At 40.6% G+C, this 21,046-nt stretch overlaps 2 protein-coding genes across 4 annotated transcripts in view; one reads left to right on the plus strand and one right to left on the minus strand.

Annotated features, from left to right (window-relative positions):
- The window catches only part of LOC125414473 (beta-defensin 33-like), a 7,644-nt gene extending 3,225 nt beyond the window's left edge, over positions 1 to 4,419 (plus strand). Inside the window, exons 2-3 of the mRNA XM_048456512.2 lie at positions 729 to 902; positions 4,206 to 4,419. Coding sequence (XP_048312469.1) covers positions 845 to 902; positions 4,206 to 4,336 — 189 coding nt within the window. The 5' untranslated portion in view covers positions 729 to 844 and the 3' untranslated portion in view covers positions 4,337 to 4,419. The remainder of the gene's footprint in view (positions 1 to 728; positions 903 to 4,205) is intronic.
- Positions 4,420 to 7,327: 2,908 nt separating this feature from the next.
- On the minus strand, positions 7,328 to 19,863 carry LOC146890553 (uncharacterized). Of its 3 annotated transcripts, none has more exons than XM_087900950.1 (4): positions 19,656 to 19,863; positions 9,503 to 9,594; positions 7,593 to 7,658; positions 7,328 to 7,514 (listed from the first exon to the last, which is right to left on the minus strand). In XM_087900950.1, exons 2-4 carry the CDS (start codon positions 9,558 to 9,560, stop codon positions 7,375 to 7,377), a joined length of 264 nt encoding a protein of 87 aa, XP_087757076.1. In that variant the 5' UTR covers positions 9,561 to 9,594; positions 19,656 to 19,863; the 3' UTR covers positions 7,328 to 7,374. The 3 variants fall into 3 exon arrangements, with proteins under 3 accessions (XP_087757076.1, XP_085536697.1, XP_085536698.1); XM_085680571.1 differs by lacking the exon at positions 19,656 to 19,863 and adding an exon at positions 10,011 to 10,162; XM_085680572.2 differs by lacking the exon at positions 19,656 to 19,863 and adding an exon at positions 10,001 to 10,149.
- Positions 19,864 to 21,046: the final 1,183 nt, after the last annotated feature.

The following is a 21,046-nucleotide window of genomic DNA, read 5'->3' on the forward strand; positions in this document are numbered from 1 at the left end:
CCCTGCATGCTTCACCAGCTGTGGGCAATACAAGAGTGGCTGTGGGGACAGCTGAACCTGTGCAGGAGCAGCCTTTCTCAATTGGCTAGCACAACATTGAAACTCAATAAGCAGAGATGGGAGTTTCCATTTACAAAGTCTCTTCTCATTTTTAGTTTCTTGGGGGGAGGGTGTGTGTGTGTGTGTGTGTGTGTTCCTGTAGTCCCAGCACCTGAGAGATAGAGACAAATGAATCACTACAAGTTCAAGGCCAGTCTGGTCAACCCAACAAGCTTGAGGTCAGTCAGTGTTACATAGAGAGACTCTGTCTTAACAAACAAAATAAAATAAAAACTAAACACAAGTCCTTCAAATCATGAGTAGAAATGAAACCCCTTGGAAAATCCTGACTTAGTATAAGCCCCATGTAGGGTGGGTTTTTTTTTTGTTTGTTTTTTGATATTTTTTTTGCTTGCTTCTTTTGATTTTCTTGAGACAGGTTCTCACCATGTAGCCTGTGCTGTCCTGCAACCCACTGTATCATGCAGACTGGCTTCAACTCCCAATCCTTCTGCCCTTTACTTTCTAAGCACTGGATTAAGAATGTGTACTGGCAGGCTCAGCTAAATGCTTCTGTTTTTGACAGGGCAGCTTGGGTCTGTAATCATGAGTTCCATTGGTAAGACATTCCCAGTCACACCGCGGTCCTATTTGCACATCTGCACTGAGACTATACGCTTTCCTTCTAGCTGAATCATTCCAGCTCCCCCAGGACACCTGCTGCTGTTGATGTGCTCTGAAGAAGGAGTCAACGCACTCGGACACTGCCACTCCCTCCTTCCATGCCAGGAACTCACTTCTCACCATGAGGCTGCTGTTTCTTCTTTTTCTCTTTCTTATATGTCTTTCTCAGACAGTGTCAGGTAAGCTGTGAACCCAGCTGGATGGGTGAGGGAGTAGATGACTTCGGAGCCTGGAGTTAAACCAAACAAACTCATAATTCAGGCACGAAATGAAATAGATACTAAGAATACGACACAGTTATAAAAAGTATAAAGTATCGGTTACTGGAGCTGTCAGCTTGACAGAGTCAGCATGGTGTAGATGAGGGGCCTCTAGGTATGTCTGTCAGGGATTATCTTGATTACATTAACTGTTGGGAAGAGCCTTGTGCTTCCCAGGCAATGGATCCTGGACTGTATCAGAGAGGATGATGTAAGCTGAGCACTAATAGGCATGCATTTGCCCCTCTGCTTCTTCAGTGCAACACGGCCAACTCCCAATTCCCTGAAGCTCCTGTCCATGGACTTCACAGGCTGATGAGTAGCTTAAACTGTGAGCTAAACTGAAGGCTGCTGCCTCCTTCAGTTACTTTTATCACCGTGATAGGGGAGGAACGAAGGCGGTGTGCAGGAAACACTTTACAAAGAGAAGCGTAAAGAAATAAAAAAAAGACATCCCTAAGTTCTTTACCTAGTAATAATTAATAATTGTGACAGGCAATATTTTGATGTGCTGTTCAGATTACAAATCACTTCATGGGAATGAAAACAGCAGCACCAACACAAACAGCAGAAATGCCAAATGATCATGGCCACTTTCTCTTCCCAAACACCATTCCTAAAAAATTTAAATATTATTATTTTATTTTTAACTTTATTTATTTAAAAAGCCTTGCAAATAAATAAAAACAGCACACATCAACATTAGTCAGACCCAAGGTCTAGACGACTCATTGAGCTCTATCCAGTTAGAATAGGCATTCAGGACAAACGCTGTGGAGCTTTACGTTAAATCTTACACTTTCAAAACTGAATATATTTTACACACTTAGCCATTACTGAAGCCAAAAAAAAAACCCCACACACATGACAGGATGAGAACCAGAAAAGGGTTTATATCCTCTTCGTTGTCTCATGTCTACCGCCTGCATTCAGTCCTTTCTCAGTCTTGCGTATTCTGTTCCTGTTCTACCATTCCCACAAGTACATTTCTACACACACACACACACACACACACACACACACACACACACACACACAGAGAGAGAGAGAGAGAGAGAGAGAGAGAGAGATTCTACATAACTGCATAAGAGGTAGAACATGTGTTATTTTTTTTTCTTTTTAAGATTGTGTGGTGCTTTCCATACACCAAGTCCATCCATTTTCCCTTTAAATATGATGTCTTTGGAGGAGGCATTGGACTCCCCAAACCTGGAATTACATGTGGTTGTAATCAGCCTGATATGGGTGCTGGGGATCAAACCTGTGTGTTTTGAAGAATGGTGTTTTTAACTGCCAAGCCATCTCTCTAGCCTCAAATGCCTCATTTTTTTTTTTAAACACACAGATTTTTCAGATATTATGAGCTCTGGCTGGCAAGAAACTCACTATGTAGACCCGACTGGCCTCAAACTCAGATCACTCTCCCTCCTGAATCCTGTGATTGAAGATGTACACCACCACACCACAGTACAGGCTTCAAACATACAACAGCTAATTTACTCTTTGCATCAATAGATACAGAATATTTTATAGCTGAGATGTAGAAATGACATAACCTACATTAAGACAGAGACTATACTTGGCAAAATTTACAAGTAAAAATGGTTTAATTCTGCTATTAAAATACTATTAAATTTCCAACAATCCTAGACAATAAATTTATTTATTATGCTTTAGGCAAACAAAAATTGAAATTTTGGTGTGAATATGGTCATGCAATGTTTAAAGTGTGCTTATTCTAAAAGCTTAGTTCTTAGCTGCCTAAAAATTCAGATTTAATGAAGTGGTCTCATTTTTACTGGGTGATCTTGTATGGAGAAACTATGTCCCCAGTCTTAGCATCTAACAAGAACACAGGGATTCCTCCTCGGTGAGGTGTAAATCCATTCAGGTGACTGGGGTGCTCTGCTCAGTCCAGGCTCATGCAACAGCCACCATCACGGGTGTTACTGCCCAGTGCAAAAGGGAAGGGCATCCAAAGAGTTTCACACTAGCAGTTAAGAACCCACTAGGCAGTGTTTCTATTCAAAACACACTGACTAGGCTCATAGCTATACCTCTGGCAAAAGATAAGACCATCATATCTTTTATGTCAAGACAACAGAGAACCAGAACCATTTTTGAAGAGCCTAATGGAGGAGAAAGGGGGAAGGGGATATGGACAGATGATTGACAGCTTATAGATGATAAGTGGATGATGGGTATATTCATTGATGATAGATATGATTGTGGAGGGGGCTACAGATAGAAGCAGATGACTGTCTCTGCATGTTGGTTTTTGTTTTCTTCCTACAGTGGCAGTGTAGCTATATTTAGATCTGAGGTCTCTCATTCCCGGTTGCTGTGCTCTCCATCACAACATAGCACCTTGGAAAGCCGCAGACCTCGATAGAAACAAGACCCAGCATTTACTCATGACTGTCCTTCATTCTCGGCCTTTCTTGATTTTCAGTCAAGATTCCGGTTCTCTCTACTCACCCTACTCTCTCCACGGCTTCAGTCTCCCTAGGCTAACTCACCGGGGCATAGGACAGCTGACACTCATTATGTGCCTGTGTATGAGACCACACACGGGAGGCACAGCGCTCGGCTGTCAGCAGCACACCACTTCTGTCACTTGCTTGCTGTGTGTCGCCTGATCTTTGCTGCTAACTAGGAAAGTTTTGACTGTCTAGGAGGAAGACATTTTAGGAAGGCTTTATAAAGGACACGTGCAGGGAAGTGAATCACACTCAAAGTCTAGGAACACAATCAGGTGCGGTGTTTTCTCTGACCCAAGCATCTTCACATGAAAACGAAACTAAGATACAGGCACCACAGACTTTAGGATGGACCAAGAAAAAAAAAAAAAAGAAAAACAGCAAACAAACAAACAGACCAACAACAACAACAAAAACCAGGCTTCAGTGGCTGCATGGCCTCAGTTACCACAAGTCAGCTCTGTCTTTCTCATAAAGACAGCCATATAGAGTGAGCGAGTAAGCCAGGCTGGCTTCCTGCTGTCTCGTTCAACAACACTGAAATCATCAAATGAGCTTCCTCGTCTAACATTCTTTGTAACAGTCTGGGAATGAGAAAATGGATACACCTGCTCCATTAGAAAGTTAGTAGGGGTCTTGTGGACTTTTTCGCCCACCCTTGCTAGGTCCAATAAATTATTGTATCTTTGTTTGGATGAAGCTGTATTTGTTTCTTCACCGCTTCTTTCCCTTTCTCTTACAGGGAACAAACGAAATTTGAGATATCAACAATGTGAGAGAATGGGTGGCCTTTGCAAGAATCAGAAAACCCACGGATGCTCCATTCTGCCTGCTGAATGCAAAAGTCGGTACAAACACTGTTGCAGGGTTTAACAGCAGCTCACTGACATGCGCAGTTCAGCCTGAGAGTTGGCACCTGCTCTGATTTCCATGTAATAAAGACATCATAAAGCATATGTACTCTTCCCAATATGTAAATTTTACGGGAAATGCCAGTGAGCTTGAAATGGGAGAATGTGGTGGTTTGGGGGCCGGGGTCCAGTGTTTCCAGGTTCTTGGCCTCCTATTCAAGAAATAAAAGGCTCTCACAGGTTTGCAAAAGCAACAAGGAAACCTGACTGAAATCTCGGGGCTAAAAACAAGGGAGCTTGATTCTGAAATTCCCACTTCCTGCTGCCTTTCTCATCTCAGTGAAGGTAAGGAGTTCAATTTGAGGAAAGCCTGAACCAGAACATCTGTGGAATTGAAACACAAGGCTGAGCAAACTTGTCAATGAGACTCAGCATTGAAACAGTTGGGTGTGGTGACTTGCATTGGGGGAGAGCCCCTGTTGACACATGTGTTTGAATGCTTGGTCCCCAGTTACTGGAGCTGCTTGGAAAGGATTAGGGGCCATAGCCTTGTTAGGAGTGTCACTGGAGGAAGGCTTTTTGATGACAAAAGCCCACATGAGACCCAGTCTTATCCCGCCCCACCCCACCCAACCTCTAACTTGTGAATCTTGTGCTCCAGAGCAATGCTGCTTTCCTGCTGCCAAGATCCCCACCATGAGGATCACGCACCAACCCTCTGAAGCCGTGCACAAGACCTCTGGTTCAATGCTTTCTTCTATAAGTTGCCTTGGTCGTGGTGTTTCTTAGCAGCAATAAAACAGTGCCTAAGCTGGGTGGTGGTGGCGCACGCCTTTAATCCTAGCACTCGGGAGGCAGAGGCAGGCAAATCTCTGTGAGTTTGAGGCCAGCCTGGTCTATAAGAGCTAGTTCCAGGGCAGGCTCTAAAGCTACAGAGAAACCCCATCTTGAAAACAAACAAACAAAAAACCCAGTGACTCAGACAATGAGTTACATGAATATCTGTACAGTTGAGATGCAGCAGCGACTGTCTCCGTGCATCTTTAGGAAGCTGGCAGAGCGGCCTCTGAGAAACTAATCTTCTACTGAAGAAATGTCTAGTTAAACAGGAAGTCACTGATACATTAAAGCAGACAGAGGTTTCAGATTATGTAAAATGTCCTCTAATATTAGAGGAGTAAATACAAAGATGTAATCAGTAATTATGGACCTGATTTGTTTTTTCACTGTGTGTGTGTAGGGTTACATATGTGTATATGTGTGTTCATGTTGTGTGTGTGTGTGTGTGTGTGTGTGTGTGTGTGTCAGTCAGAGGTTGCACGAGGCATCTTCCTCTAGCACACTCCATTTCAGCTACACTGGCTGGCTAGTGAGCCCTGGAGATCCTGCACCTCTGACTTTTCCTAGTGGTAAGGTTACAAGAACTGGTCCCTACATTCACTTTTATGTGGGTCCAGTGATTCAAACTCGGGGCTCACAACTGTAAAACAGGGCCATCTATTCCACTGAGCCATCTCCCCCTTAGTGTAAATCATTTTCTATAATTCGGGGAACTACATTCTGGCTGGTGACCTAAGGAGATTCAGAATCTCTCCCTTTCCCAGAGCACCAAGGATTCATCAGTGATTACCAGTAGGGCATGTGAACAGTCCTGAAGTGTCTGCTCTCTATAATCTGGAGACAGTAAGAAAAAAATTCCACCCTCTAAAAGTCCACTGCTGCCACAGAGAAGATGGAGTCTCGGAGGCCAAATGCTATGCTCAATCTAAATTCAAGTTGGGCATGCATGGCTAGAGTAGGGGACGTAGGAATTGAAGATACTACCAAGATATTTTTAACCTCATGGCTCTACAGCAATTTGTGATGCTGAAGAAATTGACATAGGAGAGCAGTTTACCAGGATGGTTAAGCAAAACCCCCACAGGTTGCACCTCAGACCCCTCGCTGACTTTCATCACCCGCTTTCTTTGGTGCCTTTAACCCCTGGAACGTGTGTGCTCTATACTGTTCTGTAGTGCCTTTTTTGATGTCTAACCTGTGTCCATGTCTTCAGTGTTGGTGTTCAAGAGGATAACAACCCCTCCCCCAATACTCTGCCACCCTTTTGTTCTCCTGGATTAATACTGTTCATCTGCCACACAAGGTGAGTACCAGAGTCTCTTAAATAACCACCTCCTGCCTAAATTACACTTTAATACTCAAAGAACTATAATTTCCCAGAAGAGTCCATTATTCATCAAGTCTTCCCCCATCAAGATTCCACATCTCCAAGGACCAACCCCCTCATGTTGTCACTTCAGGTCTCCCTTTTCTTTTTTGCCTTTTATTTTTTCTGATACAGGGTCTTGTGTGGTCCAAGTTAACTTCAAACTATGCCACTGAGGATGACTTTAACCCTCCTGATTTGCTGTTTCCACCTCCAACTACAGGGATTACTGTCATGGTCCACCATGTTTGGCTCTTTACTAAGCCCAGCTATGTGCAATTGGCACTGTTTTAATTCATACCTTAAGTCCCCAAATGTTCCCATTGAAGTTGTGCATTTAACTGACTTCTATGTTTCTACCCTCTCTCTTCCAATCTTTCTTCCCATCACTAAATATTCTTCATTGTTACTTTACTTATAGTAAAAAGATAAATGCATTTAGCTTAGCAGCTGAAGTTCTACAAATGTCGACTATTCCTTTGCAAACTTCGTCTCTTATGTTTTAGTTCCCAAATTCCCTCAAATTATGATGGGAGTCATAATTCAGGCATGAAAGGTATACATATTCTTCCTTCACATCAGAAAATATATTGCTTCAACCTTGCCTAGAGAGTCCTTAATATTGAAGATTCTGCTCAGGCATGACTTACCTATGATCTACCTATGGATACATTTTTTATGCCTGCAAGTTTCTTATTAAAGTTGACATTAGATTATGACTCCAGCTCACTAGCACTGTTCTGATATACATGAAGTACTCAACAGTTATTCAAACACTATTAAATGAATGAAGAGAATGACACAGCGTGGTCTCAGTGTCTGATATAATTCAAGAAGGATAGGAAATGGATTCCTCAGGTCATGGTTCTCACACAGCAGAAGCTCCTGCCAGGGCACAACCCTGGCATTCGGGTACAATTTGTTTTCCTCCTCAGGCACACACTTATGAGAGAATCACAGTAATGATGCTCAGAATCTGTAGAAGGAAAATAAGCTGCTTTAGGTAGAAATTCTCAAGCTCCCTGGGCAGGAATTGACACCATCCAGCATGACCAGGAACCCATGGACTCACCGTGGATGAAGGTGCCTTCCCTCTGTGCCGAATCTTTCCACTCAGTCTCTCCTTCCTGTTTACAGCCTTCAGGAGATGGTTATAAATGAAAATATTTGAGTTGTAATTTGAAGGATAAGAATCTTGAAATATTCCTATAGGACCACCATATCATGGAACTCATATACTCAGTGGTAACACTGGGGTTCTTTCATAGAACTTCTCAAAAATGCTGTTTTGAAGCAATTAAGACTTTATGATTTCATCTTCTCAGGAAAAGATACTATTGAGAACATAATATCATAGCTTGGTTCCCAAAAAGGATTGTATTGACACAGATACTCAAATATGTGAAGATATATGATATGCTTGAAACCTTTTGAGGCACAATAATTCAAAATCTGTACACAAGTCTCAGACTTATAAATCCATGCTTGGCAATATGCATCATAAGAAGATGATATTGTAGATCTAAACTAATTTTTGAGTAAAAGACTCAGAATGACAGACACAATATGAGGTGGAGGTTTTCTGAGCGGAAAAATAAATTGCACCTTACTCAAAGTTGGATTTGGCTTCTTGCCTGCCTCTTTCTTGGAGGAAAAGGAAAGCTCATACTGAGTGAGCAGCTAGGTGCTCCCTGGCTCGTCTGTTATCAACCATCAGTAGAAGCTACCAGCTTCAGAACTCAGATAGCAGATGTCCCAGAGGTGACTCTCACCAGCCTCAGAGTAGCTTTCTGGGCTATGTGAAACCAATACCAGAGCTGAATGCAAAATCTACCCATCCCATGGCAGCCTAACCTGGCCTCAGTCCCATTTCCATGAACCAACCGCGAACCAACCATGACACCATTCTGTGCACATACTGAAAGGGAAGTGACTGGAGGTAGGCTTGTAGCAGAGACCCCTCCAATGTGTGCCTGTCATGGGATCCTGGGTCGTCACCACTCCAGGGTAACTCAGGAACTTTGCAGTATCACCTTGCTCTTCCTGGGCACAACTCACATCGACCCAAATGCTGTAAGCAGGTGTCTCATCATGGAAACTGCTGAGAGCTCTGCCTGTTCTTCCACAGGAGAGCCCCTCATGGTTTATCATCTCCTTGACTGAAAACTAGCTCAGCAAGGAAATTGAGTCAGCATCACTGTTTTGAGCGACCCAACAACATGATTACTTACTCCCAGTGGGTCATTGTTAATAAACTACCGCATGTAAAGTGACAGATCATGGATGAAGGAAGGTACTACTCCAGGCTGTTGTCTTCTGAATCACAATGAACCTTTAACAGGAAGTATATATTTATATGTGTTTATATAAAGGGTTGATAATGGGAGAAAGGGGTCAGGGATCAGAAGTACCAAGGAGGTGGATGACACCTAACTTGCTGTAGGCATCAAGATCCAAATTCTCAATGACCTCCACAACCAAGGAATCAAAGTTCTCCGAAGGCCTTTAAGCTCTGCCATGACCAACAACCCCTCAGCACGACATACAGGATAAACACTAGGTTGAAAGTCAAACCTCAAACCTGTCTCCCTTTCATCTCACACCTGGCACGCTTTTCTCAAGATACGGAAAACAATTGCCTATTTTTCCTCCAAAAAACCAAGGTTCCAATTGTATGAATGTCTTTTCCTAATAAAAAGTCTGAGATTTGTCTTCCTGACTTTGCAGCTAATGGTGAAATCTGCTCTGTTTAAGGCTACCTCCATCAGTAGAGGCCAATGAGAGAGTCAATAGAATGGTTGGGAAAAGCCTCTTCCCTCTTCTTCCTAGGTGTCAGCATTTCGTCACAGTTCAAGGGTAGTGTGAAAACATGATTTGTAAGACTCTCCCTTTAACTTCTTTCTGCCCTACCCTGGTTATTGTTCCCTGGAAGCATCCTTAGGGAAGTGGAACTCATACAGGCAGATGCCCGATAGGGCTTACCTGCCGTGACTTGAGAGATAAAAAGGACAACTGAGATGAGAAGGTAAAGTAATTTCATGGCACCAACTTCAGTGGAAAATGCCTCCAAGTCCCTGGAAGAGATAAACAATGATAATGTTGAACAAAATACAGTGTCCTCGTTTACATGTTTAATCAGCACAACCGAACATAGAAGGAATGCCCAATTGTGTCAATACTGCCAGTTAAAATATACAGCAATGAGTAGCCATGAATCAAACAATGCTTAACAGCATTTGCTGCATAGCTGACAGTATTTCTTTTGTTAGCACCTAATGGACCAAGGATTAGGAAAGAATCGAAACAAAGATAGTAAAAGTGACTATGACAAATTTTATGATTTTGTTCTATGAAAAACCTCTGTTAGCTTGTGCCACTGTCTTTAGTTACTCTCATGTAACTATATGACCTCCTCCCTGAACTCAAAATCTATTTCACAGTAATCAGAGGATTGCCCAAATGCCTAAAAGGAATACAAACCTTTGCTTACCTCTTAAGATCGTCCTTACGGGGTCTCTTCTCTCTTAGAATACAGTTGTTCATGTTTCTAGAAATATATGACATCTTCACCCCACCCGGCCACTGTTCTCTCTCTTTCGATTTGCTCTCGCTGAGGGCTGGCCCTACTCACCTGGACCAATGAGAGCTGTCAAATACCTCTGGGATGACCCTGCTGATTCACGTCTCTGCAGATGACGGTGGAGTCCCATGATGGACAGAATCTTATGTTTTTGGCTCTCACACTGCTAAGCCTAACACAGTCCTTGGGTACATGAGAGCCAAGGGGCTTTCCTCAATGAATCATTATAAGAAGTGTCTTGGGAAGTGGCTGAATCAGAATTTTTATGTCTTTTCCTCTTTTCTCTTGATTGATTATCCATTTTATTCATTTATATATTAGGAACCTGTTATGATTTTCTTATAGTTTAAAGGAAATTACTCTTACCATACTTAGTCATTGATGCTAACTTCAAGGAATTAAGAGCAAAATAAATTTAAAATTACAAGTCAAAACAATGAACAAATTCCCAATATCTAGTCCATATAATTACTCTAAAAGTAAATGAATTAGACTTCTCCATCTAGACATGGGACAGCCGAATGTATAAAAATATACCATCCCCAGAGCCTCATTTTGTATTTTGGACATTTGTTGGCTGATAGTTAAGAAATGAAAAAGTAGTTCATGAAAATGGTAATAAAAATATAAAAGAAAAATGACTACACTTATATCAGACCAGCTAAACTCTAAATAAAAAACAATCATGAAATGCAGAGGCCATTATGACCCAATGACTGGTGAAGGAAAGAAATGATAATTGTTTTAAACATCTACGCAAACAACATCAGAATATCTAGACATATACAGCAAATAATGACAGAGTTGACAGGAGAAGTGGACAGCCATGTGCTAATGGTAGCAGACTCCAATACCCTGCTTTCAACAAGGACAGACCAATAACAAAACATCAGTCTTATAGAGAACACTGTAGAAGAAATAAACCCAAAACACACACACAGAGAAGTTACAGCCACTGCCAGCGTAATACACACTTCTCAAGAACAGGCAGATTATTTTCCAGCACAGACAATATATTGGTTGACAAGTTTTAGGATTAAGACTAAAATAATAATTTTTGTCTTTTCTGACCATGATAAATGAAAACTAGAAACCAACAGTAGAAGGAAAAATTACAGATATATGAAAATTAACACCCTTGGACAACTAATAGATCAAAGATATTAGAAAACATGTTTGAACACTCAAAAGTGAGAAACCTTTCTTTTTGAAATAAAAAAGATAAATTCCAAGTGGGAAATATATAACTTCTACCCATGTTATCCATGAGAATTGTCACTATTATTGTTGTATCAGCTATTGTATTAAACACTTCTGCATTTTATTTTTTAGTATCTTATTTTTTAAAAAAATTATTTTACTTTTTTATGTGTATATACATGTGTCCATATATTTGAGTGCAGGTACCTACAGAATCCAGAAGATGGCGGTGAATCCCCTAGAGGAGGAGTTACAGGCAGTTCTGAGCCACCTGACATGGGTGCTTGTGAACCCAACTCGGGTCCTCACAGCTGAGTCATCTCTCAAGCCCCCACTCAACTCTCTTGTTATTTCCAAAGGTTTTCTGTTCTTCATTCATTCATGATTTCTTGCTAAAGTGTGAATGTGTGTGTGCGTGCGTGCATGTGTGTGTGTGTGTGTGTGTGTAGTTAGGCCAAAACCCTTCACATAATTCTTTAGCAGACACCCTCTGCACTCATGCATTCTCTGCAAGCTCAGGCTTGTGCATGCCCTGCTACCAGCTGCGTCCTTCCCCACTATGTCCTCTAAGATGTGGGAGTTCCTCTGTGTTGGGCTCTGCTGGTGATGAGCGGCTACTTTGATCTCTTCTCTTTTTTATTGATCTGTGGCTTAAAATCAGTAAGTCAAGGTTAAAATTTCCTTCTATTGTTCTCTTAAGGTGCCTGGTGCTTTTCACATCTGTAGATCACTGCCTTTAAATGGCACCTCCAAACGTCAATCACTGTATTTCCAAATGTTTCTTTTTTCCCATCCCCGACTGCTGCATATTTGCTTGAGACTGTCCCATACCATCTTCTTAGTCCTTGCTTCTACTTGATGACATCACCCTTCATATTTTTATTCTTATTTTCAATCTTGCTTCTCTGTGCTACAATCTGAGTGGCTTCTCCAGCCATTCAGCTGTGCTGAGTTTACCTTTAGCTGATAAGCTGAACTCCTGATCCGTAATTGTGATTGTGAGTATCGTCTCACAATCTGCTCAAACGTCTTTGGACAGTTTCGTCATGACTTGTGAAGTTTTCATTTTGAAGGCTTGCATTATACAACTGTAAACAGTTGTTGTTAGAAAATTGACCAGCATCTTCTGTGGTGCCCTTCTACAGTGTTGTTGTCTCGTGAGGTTTAAATTAAAATTAGTTGCTCCTATCGCTCCTGGTTTTGTGATTTCCTTTCTCTCGCAATTTTGGGATGGTAAATCATATTTAATTTAATTGGTTTTAATCTGCTCAAATCTGTGTCCTGAAATCGAGAATGTTTTTAAGGGTTATTAACAGTAGGTGACCACCTTGGGTTTTTCCTGATTCACACAGTTTACCTTTACTGATCTTGTTTGGAGCCTTTCCCACATCTTGACAGGCTTAGGACAATAAGGACAGTCACTTCACTTTTCCGTAATGCTAATCATGGATCCCGACTCCCCATAATATCCCGTATCTGGATGTGCACTCTTGACCCCTTTCTCCTGCCTTTGGGACTTTTCCATAGTCCCTTTGGCAGGGTGCTTTGGTGGTGACAGAGTGATTTTTACAGTCAGAGGACCTCTTTGGGTGACCTATTTTAACAGCCCTTCAGTGCTGAAAGCCTTTGTATAAAAGCAAGGTAGAAAATGGAGGATTTCATCCAGTTTATAGATGGATGGCAAAGCCTCAAGAAATATATGGGAGTAAAATTTTATAAGGAAAAGCTACAGTTTTCTATAGAAAATAATCTTTATTTATGCTTAGCACTGAATTTATTCAACATGATCACAGTAGGACTGATTATTTTCACAAAATCTTTATATTTGAACTGCTGATTTATGTAAGTATAAAAATAATAGTATCTAGGCACATTTTAAGTACCATTTTAGTCAAAGTTTTGATATTACCCACATGTATAATATATGCACACATATATATGTGCATTACATATATTATAAATACATATATAATATGCATGCCACAACACTATAAACACATATGATATGAATGTCACATGTACTATATATACATATATAACATACATGCCACATATACTATATATACATATATAATATGCACATTGTATATATCATATATACACATATAGTGTATATATTACACACACACACACACACACATACACACACACTTGGTACTACAGAATCTAACACTAGAATCTTAGCAAGATTTCTGTGCCAAGAAACCAAGTCCAGGACTTCCCTGATCATACCTTGCCATTTGGAGACTACCATAAGATATTTGCAAATATCTTATGGCTGTGGCAAGAATTGTTAACAGGACTTTCCAAATTCTAGAACAATCATAAAAGTCCTAAAGATCTCTACCTTTATGGTTCATTCATTTATTTAACAATACAGTTCTGGTATGCTTGACACCGGGCAAGCAGTTTCATGAACCCAAGATTTTCCATTAGAGGTCTGAAAATTCATATCTAGTCTGGTAATGCGGTCAATAGAACTGTGCCTATGCCAGTGTTTTTCCATGAATTTCTTTATATTTGCATTTTAGATGCACTTGATGCTCTCAGGAAGGCAACAGGATAAAAATATAGGTCTAGAGGAGAGAAGGTATCACAGCCATGGGGAAGGATCCTGTAGGAGTTAAGGAGACACCACCTGCATTTGAAAGGCTCACCCTGCAATCCAGCATATTAGATAAGCCTAGTTAATTTCATATTCCTTCTTAAAGAAGATCAAACAATTCTGGATATCCTAGGCAGACTATAGGAAAGGCAAAGCCCCTTCTGTATGATGTCTTAGACAAACAAGGCAGGAGAACTTTTGTGGAATGTGATTTTAAGATGTGTTACATTCATTTATGCTGTGGAACATTTGTTTACTGATGCAAAGATGTGTTGCATTCTTTTAGGTTGCATTTGTTTAACTCTGTGAGACTGTGTTACTTTGCCTGTCTAAAACACCTGATTGGTCTAATAAAGGGCTGAGTTGTCAGTAACAAGGCAGGAGACAGGATAGGCGGGGCTGGCAGGTAGAGAGAATAAATAGGAAAAATCTGGGAAGAGAAGATGGTGGAGTACGAGAAAGAGGAGGACTCCAGGAGCCAGCTACCCAGCTACACAGCAAGCCACAGGTAAGAAGTAGAGACAGGTACATATGATAAAGATAAAAGACCAGAGGCAAAAGGTAGACTAGATAAGTTAAGAAAAGTTGGCAAGAAATGAGGCAAGCTAAGTAAGTATTGATGTGGGATTCCCCTCTGTATGCTGTGATTGCCATTAATGAATGAAGAACCTGCTTTGGACATATAACAGGGCAGAACTTAGCTAGGCAGGGAAAACTAAACTGAATGTTGGGAGGAAGAAGGCGGAGTCAAAGAGAAGCCATGTAGCAATACAGATGGAGACCCACATTGGAGCACCGGACTGAGCCCCCCAAGGTCCAAATGAGGAGCAGAAGGAGGAAGAAAATGAAAAAGGAAATCAGGACTGCGAGGGATGCGATCACCCACTAATACAAGGGGACGGATGGATCTAATGAGCATTCACCAAGGCCAGTTGGACTGGGACTGAACGAGAACGTGATCCAACGAGATTCTCTGAATGTGGCTGGCCCGGAGTCTTTCTGAAAAGCCATTGACAATGACATTGGGACTTGTTTCCTCTGCATATACTGGATTTTTGGGGATCCAGTCTGTTTGGATACTCACCTTCCTGGACCTGGAGGGAGGGGGGAGGAACTTGAACTTCCCACAGGGCAGGAAACCCTGACTGCTCTTAGGGATGGAGAGGGAGGAGGAGAGGGAGTTGGGGGAGTGGGAGGGTGTTGGGAGGAGGGGCGGAAATGGAAACTTTTATAATTTAATAAAATTACTTTCTCATAAAAAAAAAAATAGAAGCCATGTAGCCCCCACCGGAGACATATGCTGGATGGAACTTTACTCAGTAAGCCACAGTCACGTGGCAATACACAGATTAATAGAGATGGGTATGTTTAGGATATGAGTTAGCCAGAAATACGCTTAAGGTATTGGCCAAACAGTATTGCAAATAATATGATTTCCGTGTGATTATTTCAGGACTGAGAAGCTGGGGACAAACAAGCAGGTTCTTACAACAAAGTATAATCCTCCATGTGGCTTATTTGGGAGCTGTGTGGTGGGGACTCTAAAAAGTCAAAGAGTGAAAAACACCTAACAATTCAGGAAATTAAAAGAAAACGAAATTCTCATACCCATCTGTTCAGCTTGAGCCTTGCCTACTGAGCAGATCCATCTCATGGTCACAATTTACCCCTCCAGAAGCTTCTTCACACTGTAGCATCCTTCTCTATTTAGTTTGGATCTCACTTTTTTCTTATTCTGGAATTACTTACACGTTTATTTATTTTTAAAAAATATTTTTGTTCTCCTTAAAATGAAAACATATATGCCTGATGTGTTTTTCCTTTAAAAATACATACTATTTTATTTATTTTTCATATATAATTGCTTCCTTTCATCTTTTTATTTCCAATGGTAACCATCATGCCTAATACTTAGAGTTTTTAACTTTAGGGACCTAAATTTATTGCGAAAACTAGGAAGTAGATGATTTTGCAATTTTTTAATTTTTGTTTTTTTTTTTTTTTTTTAAAATATTTTTTATGGTTTATTTAGCTTTATTTTTTTTTTTTTTTTTTTATGTGTATTGGTGTGAAGGTGTCAGATCCCCCGGAACTGGGTTTTCAGACAGTTGTGAGCTGCCATGTGGGTGCTGGGAATTGAACCCGGGTCCTCTGGAAGAGCAGTCAGTGCTCTTAACCGCTGAGCCATCTCTCCAGCCCAATTTTTTAATTTTTGAAAAAGATTTCATAATCTTTAAAAAGCCTATTTCCTCATAACATACTTTATATGTTATACAGGACTTTCTTACCAGCAGACTCTAGTTCCTTTTTTTTTTTGTAAGAAACCCAGAATGAACACTGAATTATCCAAAAAGTGTCCTTCACTGTGGGACTCCGGGAAAGGTATGACATCACTGTGTTATAGATTGTCTTATTGTCTTCTTGTCAGTATGTTCATCATGAGACTATTAATGATTGACAGAACATTTTTGTTTGTTTGTTTAGAAGTTGGTGATTATTATTCTAGAACTCATGCACACACACTCACACACACACACACAGGCACAGCACATGCACACACAACATCAGCAAAGGACACATTTTAGGTTTTCATAGGATTCAGGTTCGTTTGTTGTGTAAACACTTTGGGACAATTGTGCCAATTAGGATTGAGCTGTAGAGAGACAATGTCATAGGGAAATGCCAAGAAGGGAATCTACGTTCAGTGAGAAAACACACTGGGCAGCAAAAGCTGCAGGAGTCCTTTTGGTGTGTAGTAGTAAAGGGTATCAGTGTTCCCCAGAAACACCATGGGTGTGGCAGGATTGCCAGATATGATTACTCATTTAGGAGACAGAGTTACAGGCCAGCCTGGGCTACAGAATTAGACCTGTCTCAAAATAAATTTTAAAAGCAAAATTTAAACTAGACCATTTTCCTGCATAACATCAGAAGAAGACATACTAATTCTTAATAGCCACGTGAAGTTTTTGGATTTGTCAAGCTCTTTCTAGTCCAAGTTTTGAAAAATTGCCAAAACTTTTCAGAATTTTATAAGAATCAATCTAACTGGTGTTTTCCACCTCCAGACAGACTGAAAGAGGAAGTTTATAGATGCAGAACCACAAGGTGGCTCAATAAGGCAAGTTCCTCCGTGTTTATCTTCTGTACTCTCTGATAGTTTCCTTATAGAAGGCAGAGTGTACCTCACATGTATTTACTTATTTGCTTAAAATGTGCAATGCAATGCATTGGATGTACCTACTGAAAAATAGGTCTTAGGATGATTTGCTACTACAAGATATCACATGAAACCCACACAAGTAATCATTGTTTAAAAGAAAAGAAATGACCAGGGTCAGTGAGGATGTGGAAAAATTTAGCTCCTTATGCCTTGCTCACGAGAATGTGGGATGTCACAAGACTAGGGAAAGAGTATGAAGATTCATCAAAGTCATGTGTGTGTGTACGTCGTGTGTGTGTGTACATCGTGTGTGTGTGTTTGGACTGTGTATTGTTTGTGTATTATGTGTGTGTGTGTGACTACCACATGGCCTACAATTCTACTTGGTTTATAAGCAAAAGAAATGAAAGTAAAGACTAGAATGGATAGATCTACAAACATGTACATGACAACTTTATTCACAATAATTGGGATATGTTCTCTGTCTGCTTTTCTGTGAATGCTGTTTTTGGTTGTCAACCTGACTACATCTGAAATTAGCTAAAAACCAAGCAGCTTGGTACTTAATTCAAAGTGAAAAGACCCACCCCAAACCCAGATCTTTTGAGGTGGAAGGACCCATCTTAAACTTTCTGGAAGCAGCCTATCTAGCGAACATGCAAGAAGGAAAGGACAGATGAGTTGGTATTTTTTAATGAGAAGACCTTCAATTTTTTTGCAAAATTAAGCAGCGCTGGTGACAAATTGAGGTGACACCTTGTCAGCAACATGAAGGTACTTAAAATGGAAATTTTAATATTACAATGAAAATTAATTTTTAAAAATCAGTAGAAATATGTATTGAAATATATCCTTCCTTCTACTTTGGGGAGCACAAGCACTGTGGACTGTGCTTCCTTCAGTAAGCAATACTTTTGGTTTCCAGTGCCCCACTTCACAGCCTTGAACTTGTAACACACCTTATATTTAAACTGTATCCTGATCCACAGTGAGAATACAAGTGTTGCAACAGCCATTGGAATTCAAGGAAATCCTGGGGCTATGGCGACTTGTTTGTTCAAGTGAGTCACTGTGGTCAAATTCCTCTATTCCATAGCACCAACCATCATTCATTACATCCTGTAGCCAAGTCCCTGTTGTCCTTAGCAAACACAGTGCATCTATTGCCTCCTCCCGTTCTGGGGCTTCCAACACCTCAGTTTCACAGTTCTGTTTTCTCTGTTATTTATTAACATACGATTTTGGTTATGTTTATTAAAATATCTGTGTAGTTCGGGATTGTTTGCTTCTTTTCATTGCAATCTCAGAATGGATAAAACATCTTCTATTTAGCCTTTTGCCTCAGGATTTTCCTAGTCTTTGACAAACTACTTCACCTTTTTAGGAACTTATGTTCATCTATGAAATTTGGACTTAAATACAGCTACTTAAACTTGCTTTTCAAGTAAATCCTAAATTTCTTACCATTACAAGAATTCTTCATTGTCACAAACATAGATCATGTGTGATATTTGAGCACTCCTCTGTCAGTCCAATTTACCATTGCTTAAACGTGATATAAAGGACCAAATTGCCCAGCAGGAGACAACATCCTGCCTCCCACATCTCTTTCTTTCCTATACTATTTGCACAGGATGTCAGGGGCTGGAGGAGACAGCAAATCTCTCTGCCCATTGTGGGGGATTTAACTGAGATTCTTGTGGAAATCTCCAAATTCTTTTATTTTAAGGTGACATGATTACTTTATTTCTTCTCATTAAAGTTGGAGCCAAAGGAGTGGTAGCAATGAGGTAAACACTTGCAGGCCTAGATTCCTGCTATTCTGTGCCCAAACACCAGCCTTCCTAACTCTAGAATGAAAGAGAATGACTTTTCTTTGGTACTATTTAAGCTATAGAATGACAAAAATGCACTTTTCTTTGTTACTATTTAAATTGAGTTCTTGTAGAAGGATTTTCTTTTCTGAGGTCTCCATCTTCCTGGCGTATGTGAGGTGGTTCTAATGTATTCCCTGTCCTGAACCAAGAGGGCAGCTCTGAGTGGGATTTGTTGAGTGGGTTGTCTACAAAACTCACTGATATCTAGAAATTCAGACAAGTTCCATTTCTTTTCCCTCCCCCATTTCTCCAGGCTGTTTCCTGGGATCCAACCATTGCCCTCAGAGAAGAGTTGGGAAACCAATCAACAGCAAGATGCTCAGAGGTGGTGGAGTCTCTCTGGCTACAACTTACAGTGCACAGGGTTTCTAGGCAACACTCAAGGCCTCTTGTAGGTACAGTGAAGCTGGTAAGAATGTCAGCTTTGCCTGGTACCACTACCATCATCTATACCCCTGCTGACTGACTCCATGATACAGTCTTCATGTCTTTCCTGGAACAGAACTGGAGCACCCTTGTTCTGAGAGGTAGGTCCTCATGGCTTTGCACCCTACCTCTGCTGTTCTCCAGGTAGAGAAAGAAACAATGCATGTGCCCTGGTCCATTGAGTCTATTAATTCTGCCAGTCTGTTTAGCGTAACTAACTAAAAGTAATAGGTGATCATGAACTCTCAGACAGATCTTTGGTTCATATCTTCTTGGAGACTTACCTTAAACTTAGCTTAATCTGAGAGTTCACAGCATGGGCTGCTGGGCCTCTGCCTGGAGAAAGAAGAAATCATGGGTTCCACATGGGTGTCTGCCCCAAAGGCTTGGGGGCAGTGGAGGGAGCCCTTGTGTCATCTTTGATGTGTTAAAGAATATCTCACAGTGCTTTCTGTGTGGCTTGTTCCTGCATGTTCCAGGATGGAGGAAAACAGCAACAGGATCTATTTTTAACCTGACTCCCTCAAGGTAGGACATCAATAAACTATTTTAAGCAATTGGTTCTGAGACTAAAAATACATTCAAGTATTACCAGTAGAGACTGCCTTCATAGCAGGCAGGTTTCACAGACTTCTGTTAATAAATAAATTTATTTGAAAACAGTAAAAGAATAAGTGAAAAAATGCATGGTGAAATACTTTGATTTATCAGTTCCACAATGTGGGCCTGTGGAAACATACCATATTATATAATAAATATATGTAACTTTACTTGCTAACTAATATGAACATATGATTTTCAGCAAATAAATGAATCAAATGAAAGGTATGAGTAACAGTTCTAGCTAACGAAGAATGAATGAAAAGACCAGGGTCTCAGATCTGCAAAATGTGCTATCTGGGCCTTGATTTTAGAAGATCTGGTGATTCCCAGAAACACCAGCTTCAGATTCAGAAGAACTAAATAGCCAAACTGTAAACTAGATCTCTTCAGGTACTGGAGAACAATCTGTCTCTTATGTGTTATTCAGTGAGGCCCTTCATGGAGACCCAGCTTCAGAACCTTCAACACTTCATCTCTTTCTCTTGATGTCTTTTGAAATCTTGCATTTGTAGATATATAATATACCGAGTGTTGCTTATTTTTTTTTATTGTTTTTAAGCTCAACGACAGTTTTAACAGAATTTCAAATAGAAATTATGGAGAATGCTAGCCGTAATCTCAGCAGCTGATCAAAGGAGGGAGAGATGGAAGAGTAAAGTAAAAGCCCTGCCACCTCGGTTGGCATGGAAGTCAGACAAATGGCAGGCAGGCAGCCACGTGGTAGAGAAGGGAGCAATAGAGAAAGAATGAAAATGCCCAAATTACCAGAGAAGGCAGGCCTAGGCTCTGGCCAAAACCTGAAAGAAAAATCAGACAAAGGAAATGAAAGGAAAAGTTAAGAAAGTTAAGAAAGTGAAAGAAAGTTCACAGAAAGGCCAGCAGATCTAGCAGAACCTTGAAGGAGATCTAGAGCAACTATGTAAAGAGGTGGGGATTCTGGAAAGGAAAAACGCATTAGCTCATTAAAGTATTAATTGCCCCTGCTATCTCCTTATCATGGCTTACAGTAGAACCACCTCCATGGTGATCAGTCCTTTGTCCAGATGACTGGTATATCCAATTGGAATGTTAG

The sequence above is a fragment of the Myodes glareolus genome, chromosome 23 (assembly GCF_982192425.1).
Source record: "Myodes glareolus chromosome 23, mMyoGla1.1, whole genome shotgun sequence".
NCBI classification, from domain to species: domain Eukaryota; kingdom Metazoa; phylum Chordata; class Mammalia; order Rodentia; family Cricetidae; genus Myodes; species Myodes glareolus.